The sequence below is a fragment of the Varanus komodoensis genome, unplaced genomic scaffold (assembly GCF_004798865.1).
Source record: "Varanus komodoensis strain SLA01 unplaced genomic scaffold, ASM479886v1 scaffold2, whole genome shotgun sequence".
In the NCBI taxonomy this organism is placed as follows: Eukaryota; Metazoa; Chordata; class Lepidosauria; order Squamata; family Varanidae; genus Varanus; species Varanus komodoensis.
The window spans coordinates 61,421,132-61,434,255 of NW_025335568.1; the positions used below are offsets into that span (position 1 = coordinate 61,421,132).

The 13,124-nt window shown below is 41.9% G+C and overlaps 1 protein-coding gene across 2 annotated transcripts in view; it reads left to right on the forward strand.

Moving 5' to 3' along the window:
• Positions 1-13,124, forward strand: part of NINL (ninein like) — a 54,814-nt gene that overhangs the window by 37,077 nt on the left and 4,613 nt on the right. Inside the window, exons 14-20 of one of the 2 annotated variants that reach the window (XM_044429038.1) lie at positions 1,839-1,992; positions 2,822-2,884; positions 4,285-4,394; positions 5,029-5,375; positions 8,713-8,817; positions 9,269-9,338; positions 12,300-12,584. In XM_044429038.1, coding sequence (XP_044284973.1) covers positions 1,839-1,992; positions 2,822-2,884; positions 4,285-4,394; positions 5,029-5,375; positions 8,713-8,817; positions 9,269-9,338; positions 12,300-12,584 — 1,134 coding nt within the window. The remainder of the gene's footprint in view (positions 1-1,838; positions 1,993-2,821; positions 2,885-4,284; positions 4,395-5,028; positions 5,376-8,712; positions 8,818-9,268; positions 9,339-12,299; positions 12,585-13,124) is intronic. The other variant, XM_044429039.1, reaches the window with a different exon arrangement.

Sequence of the window (13,124 nt, forward strand, 5' to 3'; positions counted from 1 at the left end):
GGACTGTAAGCGAACAAAAATATCATTTATGCTGTTCTTTGCAAATGTTTACATTTAGATTTATGAAATAAGCTTTTGAACATGGAAGACATTTTTTGGATGTAGACTGATTCTTGTATGTGCAAGGAGATATATGGAGCTTGTTTTTAGATACAGAATCGGGCGTCCAAATTCTGGTTTGGGATCTGTAACAATATGTGTTTTGGTCAGAAAACTTGGGGAAATGTTAGAGCATCTGTAGAAGTGCTTGTTTATGCATATGGAGCTATCTGGATTTTGGCTCAGTGGCTCAGCATTAAGAGTAATATCTGCCAACACCTCTCCTTTCTGAACAGTGCAGTTTCTTGCAGGCCTGCCTCCAGGTTTGCTCCCACATTTGTCTTCAGGAGTATTTCTTAGGGTTGCTTATTTCCACCTGAAGAGGGGGCTGTTGGTATAAGAGTTGTATAAGAGGAAGACAGTAGATCAAGTTTCCACAATGTTGAGGTTGGGTAGCACCAAGACAAAGTGTAGACTACAAGGCTGTCATTTGACATGGATAAATTAGTGTTGGCACCCAAAAATGAAGGGAAAGGCATGATAAGTACGTGGCTGAAGTCTCATGCGAGGGCATCCAGATTTAATCTACTTTTTGGGAAGGGAAGAAAAATGAGGGACATCTGCATTATATATTTTTAATCAGACTGGAATTTGGTTTGGATATGGATGGGTTTCCTATGGCAAAAGCTTGGAACTGTAACTTGTAAGGTTTTGAGAAATGACAGAAACCCCTTTTGAGAGCTACTGCTCCTAGGATTTTTTGGCTTGAATTCATGATCTTAAAATATGCTTGATTTTTTAAAAAAAATGCAACCAGAACCAAACAAATAATTTGTGATAAAACTTATGGGAGGCAGAACTTGCTTTGTCAGATGCAAATACACTTGCAGATACCCTAAGGCACAGCATGGCATTAGATAACATAAACCATATTGAAAGCCTGTGGTCTAATTATCTGGTGCTGGCCTAATTATCTTTTGAAAACCTTCTTAAGGTAGGTTGTCTTAAGGTAGCTAATCTCTTCTTGGGAATATGTGGATGCAAGCCATGGTTGCTTGTTCTGTCCTGTGTAACAGCTTCCTCTCTTGTCTCTGCTAAAAGGGTTTTAACAAGCTTAGTACTTCAAGAGCCTTCTGTTGTGAAAAATCTGGCTGTTTATAGCATTTCCATGAGAAATTCCCATGCTATAAACAGCAAATAAAGAAAAAATAAATAATGTGTAAGCATAGCTTGTTATTTCATTGAGACAGAGCTAGGCCACTTCATGTCCTAGATCAGGGGTCCTCAAACTTTTTGAATAGGGGGCCAGTTGAAAGGTGCCAGGGATTGTCGCAGGCTGCCAAGGAGGTGTGGGCAGGGGGTGCAGTCCGGGCGGGAGGTGGGGCATGTGTGCCTGTGCGCAGAAGGCAGGGGGATGCATGCACAGAGATCATTTTCTCCCAAGGAGTCTTCTTGCAAGCAAGCCAGCACCCTGGAGATTGTTTTGAACTTGCTTGGAGAAAAGGATCTCCTTGTGAGCAAGCCAGCACCTTGCTGTGTGCACGCGTGGTGAGCTATGGCAGACTGGATCAATGGGCATGGCGGGCCGGATCCAGCCCCCGGGCCGTAGTTTGAGGACCCATGTCCTAGATGATTTGGACTGCTGTAGTAAGCATGAATATGGGCGATGCAGTTCAAAACATTTAGAAGGCACCAGTTGCTTGCCTCTTGAGGCATAGTTGTGCTGTTCCTACCCACCAGATAAGATCTGAGAGAGATCCACAATAGAGTTGCAGTGCTCTTCACTGTACTACTTACAGGAATTGCGTGACAAGAATGATGAGCTTCAACTAGAAGTGGAAAAACTGCATTCCCAGCTACGTGGAAGGAAGCCTAACCAAGCATGGCATAATATGGAGGCCAACCATCGTGGAGGAAAGATCCTAAGTAACAGTGTAAAAGCCAGAATCCCAGGTGGGTAATACAAGCCATGCACAACTCTTTAGAAACTGAATCAGGTTCACACTAAAGAAATGTAGCTAGCGGCCATGCTAGATTAGGAACAGGACTCCACTTCCCAACCCTCCACCACTGATCACATTTCTTGAAGACGAAACAGGAAAAGTGACTGTTATCTTCAAATCTTGACCGATCACTCAGATACAGAATGCTAGGCTAGATGGATCCTTTGTGACCAGCCTCTAACTCATGTATGATCTGTGTGAAGAATTGGGTTAAACATTAGTCTCAGTTCACTGAATGGGCTTTTCAGTAAAAAGAAAAGTGCAGTGATAATGTGAGAAAAACACATGCCGGCAAAGTTTTTCTAAAATGCAGTAGACTTTCAGGCAGACCAAAAGCTAATATTAAAAGTGTGCTTTCCCTGCTTTACTCATATTTTTGTATTACTAGTCATATTTGAAGCTTATCCTTGCTCTTCATGTGTCAGTTTTCTACAGGAGCCGTTTCTGTTATGGTCCTTGGCACTTGATATTTGAGTTTGAATTTCCTGGTCACAGTATTGCACTAGTGCACGGGGATTTAAGGTCCTGTCACCATAGGCAGTGGTGCCTGTTCAGTCTCTCCCCTACTGTCCTTTCTTCCCATCTCAGTTGTGTGAGAGCTTTGTGCTGCAATGGCCCCAGCCAGAGCATCTTAGAACATGCTGGGAGAAATGCCTTTGCAGGCAGTCCTGTTTGCTGGTCATGAGGTCCTCTGATTTTCCTTACTTCTGCTTGTTTAGAAGTACTTTCAGTCTTTGAAGAACTCGTTTAATCATAGATAAATAACTTTTGTTTTTAAGACAACATACAAAGGGATGATCAACTTCTTGGATACCAACACTTACCAACCACAGGTCAAAATGGTAAGAGTTGCATAATCATGTATTTATGTGTACATTTTCTTAAGGATAAACTGTAGTCCAACACATTCACTTGGGGGTAGGATATCTGGTACTGAAATTATCTCCAACAACCTATCTAGAGACAGGTTTTTCTTGACAACCTCCAAACCTTCCAGTTCAGTTTCCTCCAGGGCTCGAAATATTTTCACAAATGTTTCAACTATAAACATAGCTTCGTGTAATATAGTTCACTACTCTTGTATCCATTGGGTATTAATGAATGTGCTATTGTTATATCTAAATAAATATATTTTCACTTTAAGATTTTGCATAGTTACTTTGAGATACTTCACAAAGTATCTCAAAGTATCACAAAGTTTTATATGAAACCTAATGTATATTTGATGCAGGGTGTATGCTTTCTGAGATCTGTGGTTAGCCCCACCTTGCAAGTAAACCCAAGTAAATCATGTGTGGTTCATTTTTTTCCTGTTTTCTGTTTCCTTAATATGAACACATGAAATGTGTAGATTGTAGCTCATCTGGACTTTACCATGCTCATGTCACCTTATTTTGTAAAGACAGGTTACTTACCCATAGTTCTTTGAGTGGTCATTTGTGTGTTCACATATAAGTGCTCTGAAGCAGCATAATGTCTAATTTCAGGAAACTTCCGCAGCTGAGAAGTTCAGGCGGTAGCCCCTCCATCGCTCCCATAGCACACATCCCTTCAGCCTATCTCCTCAGTTCTCATCAGACCACCTATTATAACCTATGAACCAAGAGGTCATCTTGATACAGTGCCCATTAAATCAATTTCAATTCCAGGTCGTTACAGAACAAAATGTGGGAAAGTCAAAGGGAGTAGGTGAATAATTCTGCAAGGCACTGTAAACCGTCTCACAGCATCAACACGCAACAGCCGTAACAAACGAGAAAGCTTTTTCAGTGTGCTCCTCAGCAGCTTCCACATTGATGTGGGAGTGCTGGGTGGGTTGTGTGAATACACAGAGGACCACCCAAAGAACTACAGTTAGAAGTAGGCAAGCTGTTCTTCTTTGTGGTCTCTGTGCATCACACTTTATGGGCACCTAACTATCTGGCTTACCTGCCAGAGGTGGGGTGACGTCCTCACTGTAAAGATGGAACACAGAGCTGTGCAACCAAAGGAGTTGTCAGCCTCAGCCCAGGCACTGCGTTTTATAATGAAAGTTCATGAACTGGACCATGTTGCTCCCCAGCAAAGGTCCTGCACATTGACTTCTGTCCCACAACTTCTTCCCCTTCTTTTTACCCCACATTGGTTGTGGGGAAAGCAGCTTGCCAGATATACCACAGAAGTATTGTCGGCCTCAGCAGTTAGTTGCTTCCCTGCAATTCTGCATGCTTGGAACTTTTTTAAAGAATATTTTTATTTATAGGTGTAATTTTAATTGAAACGGATCCTTATTCAGTAAGTATAGAAATGGAGCTTCTTGTGGAAGAATTGAAAGAACAACATCAAGATCTGAAAATACAGCTGGAAACTAAGGTATGTAAAGGAGGCAGACATGGGCAAGTGTTAAAACTTCAATTTAAAAACAACATAAATCTTAGAATCTGTAGATCCTGATGCTATTTCTACAAGCACACTTCACATTGCTTACTCAGTAGGAGCCAAACTGCTTTTAGTAAAACTGAGTTATACTATTTTGTAGCTTTTCCTAGTACAACTGTTTCATTAATTTGAATTTTATATCTGCACCTATTTAGGCCAACTGTATGTTTTGGAAAGAATGATTGTGATTTAAAAAATCACCCTTGTCAATGATGGCAACATGGGATGATGTGTTATGACTGAGAGGCATCTTTAAGAGTGGTCTTTTAAAGGAAGCAGACTTGATTAGCTATAACTGACAACAAGTTATACATTTGTTTTGACAAACCCCAGCCCTTTAATACAATTTTTTTAAAAAAAGATCTTGTTTTGTGTAGAATTCCCATACTTATGAAATGTCAGGTTTTCAGCTTTGAAGGCCAAATGTATATAATTCTGTTTCCTGTAATGTACATAGCCTTACCTCTAGGACTGTGTTATTAAACGTGCAATAAAGTTTCTAAAGCAGTTTGTGTATTTATCCACCATCCTATCTAAAAATCCATCACATGTGTTCTTACTGTTCCAGGTCAATTACTATGAAAGGGAAATAGAGCTAATGAAAAGGAACTTCGAGATAGAAAGGAAGGATATTGAACAAAGTTTCAAGATTGAGATCAGTGAATTGGAGGAACAGAAGAGTGACCTGGAGGAACTGAATGTGAAATATCAGGAGGTGATCGACGGCTTGAAGGACCAGCTTCAGAAAGTAGGTTCTGTCCAAGAGTTAAAGAAGAGATTTGAAAAGGAGAGGTCAGAAATAGAGCAGAACTATGCTAAAGAGATTTCCAGTTTGGGACATAGACTGGCCCAAGAAAGAGACAGATTGGAAGATGACATGAAGATGAAGCATGAGACTGAGATGCATCTTATGAGGTTATTTTCTTTTTGAAATTATAAACATGGGCACTTGGCAATATGAATGGTAGCCATTTATTTGCAGACAGGTGCAATTGTGCACCAAGACTGAATGTTGGAAATTCAGGTAAAGGATAGCGCAAGAGCAAGTGTGGCAGATGTCTTTCTCACTGATAAGTAACTTTGTGTGTTCTGTTGCAGTCTTCAATTTTTAATTGGTATAGAAAGAATGGAGCATTTTTAATGAATTTGACATTTATGCCGTGAAGTAACTGGCATGCTCAGCATATCTCTGGAATGAGTCCCTATTTGCAACTTAATTGTCCTGGAACACTTTCAAGTACCACGATCAGCCCAAAGCATTTCGGCTTGCAAGCAAGACTATCTTGGCTTGCATTTTGTAATGCAGTCTGAAAGTACATTGAGTACATTTCCTCTAAAACAGCTTTGGGCAATTTGTAGCCCTCCAGATGGACTGCAGATCCTGTCTTACCGCCTGTTGGTTATGCTTGTTCAAGTTGATGGGAATTATGAGTCTGAAGATATTGTTGGACTGCAGGCAGGTTGCCCATCCTTGCTCTAAAGCCTTGAACAGAAGCATTCTATGGTTTCTCATGCCATTAAAACATGGTATAGGCCAGGGGTTGGCAACCCGCGGCTCTGGAGCCGCACGTGGCTCTTGAACCCCTCTGCTGCAGCTCCGTTGCTCAAAACACCCGCCCTCAAAACACCTGCCAGCACAGCCACTGATCTGCTCTGCTCTGATCTGCTCGAAGCTCCACTCAGGAGCTAGCTAGTTAAGTAAATAGCTACATTCCTCTGCTAAACAAGCTTCCTGCAGGCTCCAATGTTACACAAAATGCTGCTGAAAGGATTTTCTTTGTCCCAATGTAATCTCCTACATCTGCATGTTAATAGCTGCGCTTGGGACCTGTCACAATTCACAGCACTTGACTGTATCTGCTAATCAGTCACTAAACTCACCTATATCTCCAATTTACTGAACTTATGGGGTTTGCTGTTTAATGCATGCAGTCCTTTAGCACTGACTTTGACTCTTCAGGAAGCTGTTCTCCTATTCACAATATATGAAAGAAGTCCTACTAGTTTATAATGTCAGATTAAAAATAACAGTTTTTAGTGATTGAACAAGAGCTGCAGCTAAATCATAATGAAGATATACATAGCATTAAGGTAAAAAACGATATATGCAGTGTTATCTTCATTTTAGATGTCAAAAGGGTTTTGCGGCTCCCGGTGATTTCTTTTGCGTGGGAAATGGGTCCAAATGGCTCTTTGAGTGTTAAAGGTTGCTGACCCCTGATATAGGCAAACTAGAAGACATGGGAACATTGGCCTTCTTTATTTCAGGTGATTTAATCATGCTTCATTAACTTGGAGCAAAAGAGGACTGGGGGGACAATGGAGATTTGGGGTACATGCAGAAGGGTGGGTGGAGCATTCTATCCACCTGTGGTGTCCATGCTGCAGGCGGAAGCATCCCATTGGAGAGAGAATTGAGCTGAGAGATTTGGTAGCTGTGCTGTTATCTTAAGAATGCTGATGGCTGACCTTGTTTATATATGGAAGACAGAACTCAGATGGCTAAAACCTGTAAAATGCACACTAGGAGCTAACATTTTTTGGAAGACAGTGAATAAATTATTGTCTTGTATGTGCAACTATTTTCCTTACCTTGCAGTTAAACTGGGCTGTCAAATGTATTTTGGAGGCCCACATCCAGATGCTAATGTGCTAATTGCTCATTCTTGGTAATCACTGAGATGTTTAGCAGCAAAGAGCTGCTAATGTGATTATTGAATGGATGTTAGTTTGGAATAATATTATAAGGAAGGCAAGCATAGCCCTATTAAGACACTGTGCTAAACACAAACTGTGGTTCAGGTTTGTGTTTCTGACCTGTGAATATGATCTAGCTAGTGGTGTTGCCATTAGTCAGTGTTTCATCTTTGTAGGAAGGAGGCAGAGGCAGTTGAGTCAAATCGCAAGCTGTCCTAAACTTGGAATGCTGAAAATGGCAAGATTTTAATAGACAAGAGTCTCAGGAAAGAGAGTCCCCTGGAAAGCAGTTTGAATATGCAGAAGCTGAGAGTACTGGGTGGAAAATGAAAGCAAAGAATAGCAGAAGGAAAGAAGGAACAATTTCAGTTCCAAGACAGCATGAACAAAAGGCAAGTGAACAAGTCGTTTGCTCTGGAGAATGAGAACAGTCTTAGAAACTAAATAAAGAGCTCTCAGAAAGAGGATCTCCAGTGGCTTTATGTGAAATAGATGGATTTGTGAAGGGCTGTTCAGAGCACCTGAAAGGAAGAGGTCATTGCAGCTATTTGATTAAGCCCTCTGTGTGAGTGGGCCTTTTATTTCTGGCCCAAGTGAGTGACCAGCGAGAATTGGGCCTCTGTGTTTAAGGCAAGGCACATCAGCTTGTAGAAGATCAGATAAATGCACGGAGCAGCTGCACCACATACTTGCACTTGTCTTACTGGAGGACAAAATGAACCCACTGAAGATTCAGACTTGCTGTATAATGAGCATTTAAACACCAGAGGAAATTATTTTACCAAGTACTACAGGATGTATCAATAAAGTCGAGAAACTGATTGCTGTATTATTCATTCAAAGTTATGCATAAGTTGTACTCATTTGTTATGAGCTCTTGCTGCAGTGAAGGAGGAAAACATCTAGAATCAAGATGGGCTAATGCCACAGGAAGCAGAGCAGCAGGGACAAGTAGAGCTAGAGAGTGAGAGCAAGACAAGAATGAAGCTTTCTGGCTAAGAGATCTACTGCTTACAAAAAGGGAAAAAAGCAGGAGGTTTGACTGCTAGGGATTTAATCCAGTGTGCACAGGGAATTGCTTAGAGATTAAGTCCCACTGAACTGGGTATGAACTATGTATGCATAAAAATCCACAAAAGTGAGCTAGTCAGCAGCTACACCAAGCATGACTTTAAGTTAAGTGCACTTCCAGATAGAAACAGAGAAACTGAGCAAGTCAGAAGGGGCCTTCCGAGCCACCTAGTCTGATCCCCTGCTCACAACACGCCTAACACGTCCATGTCCAGCCTATCCTTAAACACCCTCACCGATGGGGCTTCAACCACCTCCTGTGGAAGCCCATTCCATACCCTGTGAAGGAGTCCTAGCAGTAACTTGAGAGCGTTTCCAGATGGTGAGTTCCCAGCAAGAGGGCATTGTGTAGCTATAATGTGCTTTCTTTCTTAGTTGTTGTTCTACTCACTGTTAGCTAATCAAGTATGGGTAATCTGGTAATCTGATCTCACATCCCTAAACTAATGCTAGTCCTTCAATATGGTTTGCTTCTACAATGCAGAATTGAACTCCATAGGTTTTCAGAAGACAATATTCTCCTAAAAAATAAACTCGGAAGATTGCAGCAAGAAGCTGAGGATGCTGATGAGGCAAACAAAAAGCACAGGTGATTTCCTTGTTCTCTTTTAAAGCTGTCAGATTAAGTGGCTGGGCTCAGGCGATACAGCAAAGCCATGGCCGGTTTTGTTACCACTGTCATTCTGTTGAGCTGTCCCAACCTAGTAGTCATGGTATTTCACTATGGTAAATTTAGTCTTTACTCATTCTCTGAGGTTAGGTTCCCGGTCTCAGGGAGCAGCCAGTGCAGTTCTTTCCACGCCAACTGCAAGGGGCCAGGAAAGAGAGATTGTAGGTCTGATTCCCAGCTCCAAGGTCAGAGTGCTGTCTTGGAGTTTGAAGCTTGGAATCCAAATGATCCCATGCCTTATCTCCAGGATGATGTCTAGGAACCATAAGATCACTCTCTTCCTGATAGAAAAGTATCATAATTAAAATATTCCTTCAAACGCTATATAAATGTTACATTATACCACTTTAATTATAATTTCTTTCTTCAGAAAACACATTGAAGAATTCAAAATGGAGAAAGAGAAGGCTATGTATGAAATAGAAGAATTAAAGCAACTGGTAAATATATAACAAGGGTTATATATGATAATACAATATTGTATTATATATACAATAATACAATACAATACAATACAATATCCTAGAATTGTGTTAGATCTGCTCAGGTCTGTAACAGGTTCCAGAAGCTCAAAAGCTCAAAGCAGTACAAGATGGATATGATTTGCAGTCAAAAACCAACGGGTGGACACTTTAAAAGGGGAGGAGATGGGCCATAATTAGGTAATACTGTTTTATTTACAATTATTTTTAAGCCTCCTTTAAAAGCAAAGCCTAAAAGTGGTATGCAGACTAGAAGCTATATGGAGTAGATGCAACAAAAATTAATATAGTCATAAAAATAAGTCCATAAAAACGTATCAGCAATAAAATACATTTAAAAGCCTTGCCAATAAAACCAGCGTCACTGACATTATGTGAAGGCCAGCAAAACAGATGCATCTTCAGATCTTTCCTAAAGGCTAGCAAAGAAATGCCCTGGCAGCCTCCCAAAAGAAGCCCATCCCATACCACTAAATAGCTCTTTCCCTTGTACTCACCAGCTCAACTGCTCTTGGAAGTAAGAAGTAAGATGACCACAGACTGAGCAGGCTGGAATGGGAGATAGCCCATCAGTAGCTCATCGTATAGAAACACAGAAACAGAGCGAGTCAGAAGGGGCTTCCCAGGCCATCTAGTCTGACCCCCAGCTCCAGCTGGCTCTGCTCATGACATGCCCACCATGTGCATGTCTAGCCTATCCATGTTTGCTTAATTCCTGATACTGCCAGTTGAAAAAGAGCAATTGATGGGGGAAGACCTCTGCTGTCTGAGACCCTGAAAAGTAGCTGCTAGTTCTAGAAACAAGGACCAAGTCAGAATAGCAATGCCTCTCGCTTGATAGTGTCTCTGCACTGATGGTTAGACAGCTCTATCTGGAGGCAGCAAGGATTGGATCCAGGACCTTTGGTATGCAAAGCATTCCCTCTTCCACAGAGCTATGGCGTTTCCTGAGAGTAAATAATACTGGGCTTATTGTAAAATAACCTGAGTTGTTAAAAAAACACCCTCCTATGCTTGTTGACAAGCCTTTCTCCACCAGCCGCTTCCCCCAGGTATGTGGTAAACACATTCCTGGAATCCTAGCTTGGGCGGTGGGGGGTGGGGAATGGCTGAAACTTGCCTACTTTCTGCATCTCTGCTGCAACCTGTCCCCTCTATCACTTTGCAGTTATTCAGTCATGACCTGGGTTTTCTCTGAAAGTCAACTTCAGTCAGTGGTTACCCAAACACACATCAGCTGGGGAAGCTGTTGTTGAATAACCTCTTAGTATCCTGACCATTAAGAAAAAGTACTTGAGTTAGCTGTTTCGCAATTTTACCTTTGCAACGGCCCTTGGACAAGTTAGGTCACATATGGATTTGCCCAGGGCTATTCAATAAATTTGAGCTGAACTTGGATTTTCCATGGTAAACCCAACAATATCCACCTTGCAAAGTGTCTTTGTTAAAACAGTAATTACTGTTTCTTGTCTGTAACTTCAGGGTCTTTCTTGTTTGTGTCCTTCTGAAAGTCTATAACAACTTCACTGGATTTGCACAACATGGCTACCCATCCCAAATAAGTAATCATGGTGGGTTGTCACATTGTGCAAACCTCGACGGCTTCCCACAGGATGCTTTGCCTGTGGGCGGCAAGCCTCCCTGACAACCCATGACTTGTTCTAGGGGTTGCTGTGTTGTCTGAACCTGGGCAACTGATCCCATCATGGGTACTGGGAAGCCAGTGACAGCTATTCTACTAAGTGCCCAAACAGACCTTTGGAGTGACTGTCACTAGCTTGATCTCCCCTGTACTGATTACCCCCATTTCTGTGGCTTGTTTCCCCTTTGAGGTTTTTCCCCTCTTCTGGAGATGATTTTTTGCTATCTCTAAACTGACAGCCTGGACATCAGAATGGTTTGCACTGTTTTGTTGCCTTGTTCTGTTTCCTTGTGTGCACTTGAAGTTTACACTTTTTTTCTTTTGTCAAATTTTTGGAGTTGTGCAAAATAGAGGAGACATCATCTGTGGGTGTTGATAAAGCAAGGCTAGAAATAGGTTTTGATTCTTATTTTACAGCTTTAAAATGGTGAGCTGTCAAGTAAGAAGTGAAGCCATGAGGGATCTCTGCTGGCAAAAGGAGATGCTGTGTAAACCTTCTTCGCAGCAAAATTCTCTATTTTTTTGGTTTCTATGTAACTGACTCTTCTGTGTCCTTCACTTTTTCCATCCTTTGCTGAAGGCTTTAGGTGGTTAAGAAAATGGAAAAGTACAAGCCAGCACATTTTGACAGAGCTAATCAGGGTTTTTTTGGCAGGGACCTATCTAGCCATGAAAAATGGAAACAGCTGTGGCAGCTACAAGGGGTGTGTGGTCACAGTGAGGAGACAAGGTGGATCCTGCCATGGAGTCCCCCGAGATGCCCACATGGTAGGACGGAAGAGGAAGAAAGGGCAGCAGTGAGCCTGGTCATCTGTTGGGCACAGCTTAGAGCAACCCACCCAATGTAGCAGAGTTGTGCAAACATAGCTACTACCATAGTATACAGTAATAGCTTGCCTTTGCTAAGCTGGAAAGTTGCAGCTGGATGATCACTTGTGGAAGAGAAGCAAAGGGGGTGGGGTTGGACTCAATGGCCTTACCGGCCCCATTCCATTCCATCCTTTCTGTCCTACAATTCTGCTTATAAAATGCCCAAATGGATTCGGCATTTAGAAATGCAAGTCCTTTAATCCTCAGAAGAGACATTTTTCCTTCTACTTCTCCACTGACCCACCCATATGGCCTTCAGGAAGAAATCACTGTACCAGTATGAAAGGCCCCTGTGCCACAGTGCTTAAGAACAAGGGACACCTCGATATCCCTCATTGGCCCCAAGATACACACTTCTAAGGGGCTATAGCGGCACAGTTCTGAATGTCTGCAACTTTTCACTTCAGAGTAATCACTACAGAGAGGAAATCTTCCAGTTGAACACCAGGATTAATCTGCTGAGCTTTGAACTCTCAGAACTAAGCAGCAATCATAAAGCCAATCTGAATACAATCAGTGTCCTGAATCAGAGGCTTGTTGTGCTGGAAACCCAAAAAGAACATGAAGCTGTGGTTGCCAAGCAACTTCAGGAGGCCTCTGCTGAATTGACAAAGGAGCATCTTCAGCGGCAGTTGGCATGGCAGGGAGAAAGGGCTCTGCTGGAGCAACAGTTAGAGGCCTCTAGGGAACAGGTAAGGTTGAGCTGAACAGAGTTCACAATGTTACGGGTGCTGTAAGGTGCCTCTGCAGAAAGGTAAAATCCATCTATATTGTGCCAAGCAGGTGAGGGCAACATTCTGGCTAATATTCTTGTGTCCAAAAAGTGGATCCTGAACAGCAGAGGACAGTGCCTTGACTATGGCCATAGGGTTCTTGTGGTAGTTATGTTATGCCATGTTTAGGCAAAAGGAGGAAATTGTTTTTTTCTTAATTGACATGTGTTCTGGAAGATGATACTGCACAGCTACTTGATTTAGCTATTATAGCAGCTAAGTGAGTATCTGTGCATTGGGGTGGGAAAAGGAGGACTATTCAGTGGGAGTAACAATTATTCTTCACTTGTTGCCATCGCTGAAGCATTTATATTTCTTTCCCATTTGTTCTCCAAGGTGCCCAAGATGGAATATGGGGTCCACTTCCTCATATTTTATTCTATGGGAGCTTGTGTTTTGTGCTAGATAATACTTTCCCACATTTAGACTAAATACTTCTATGTAATGCTAGAGGAAGGG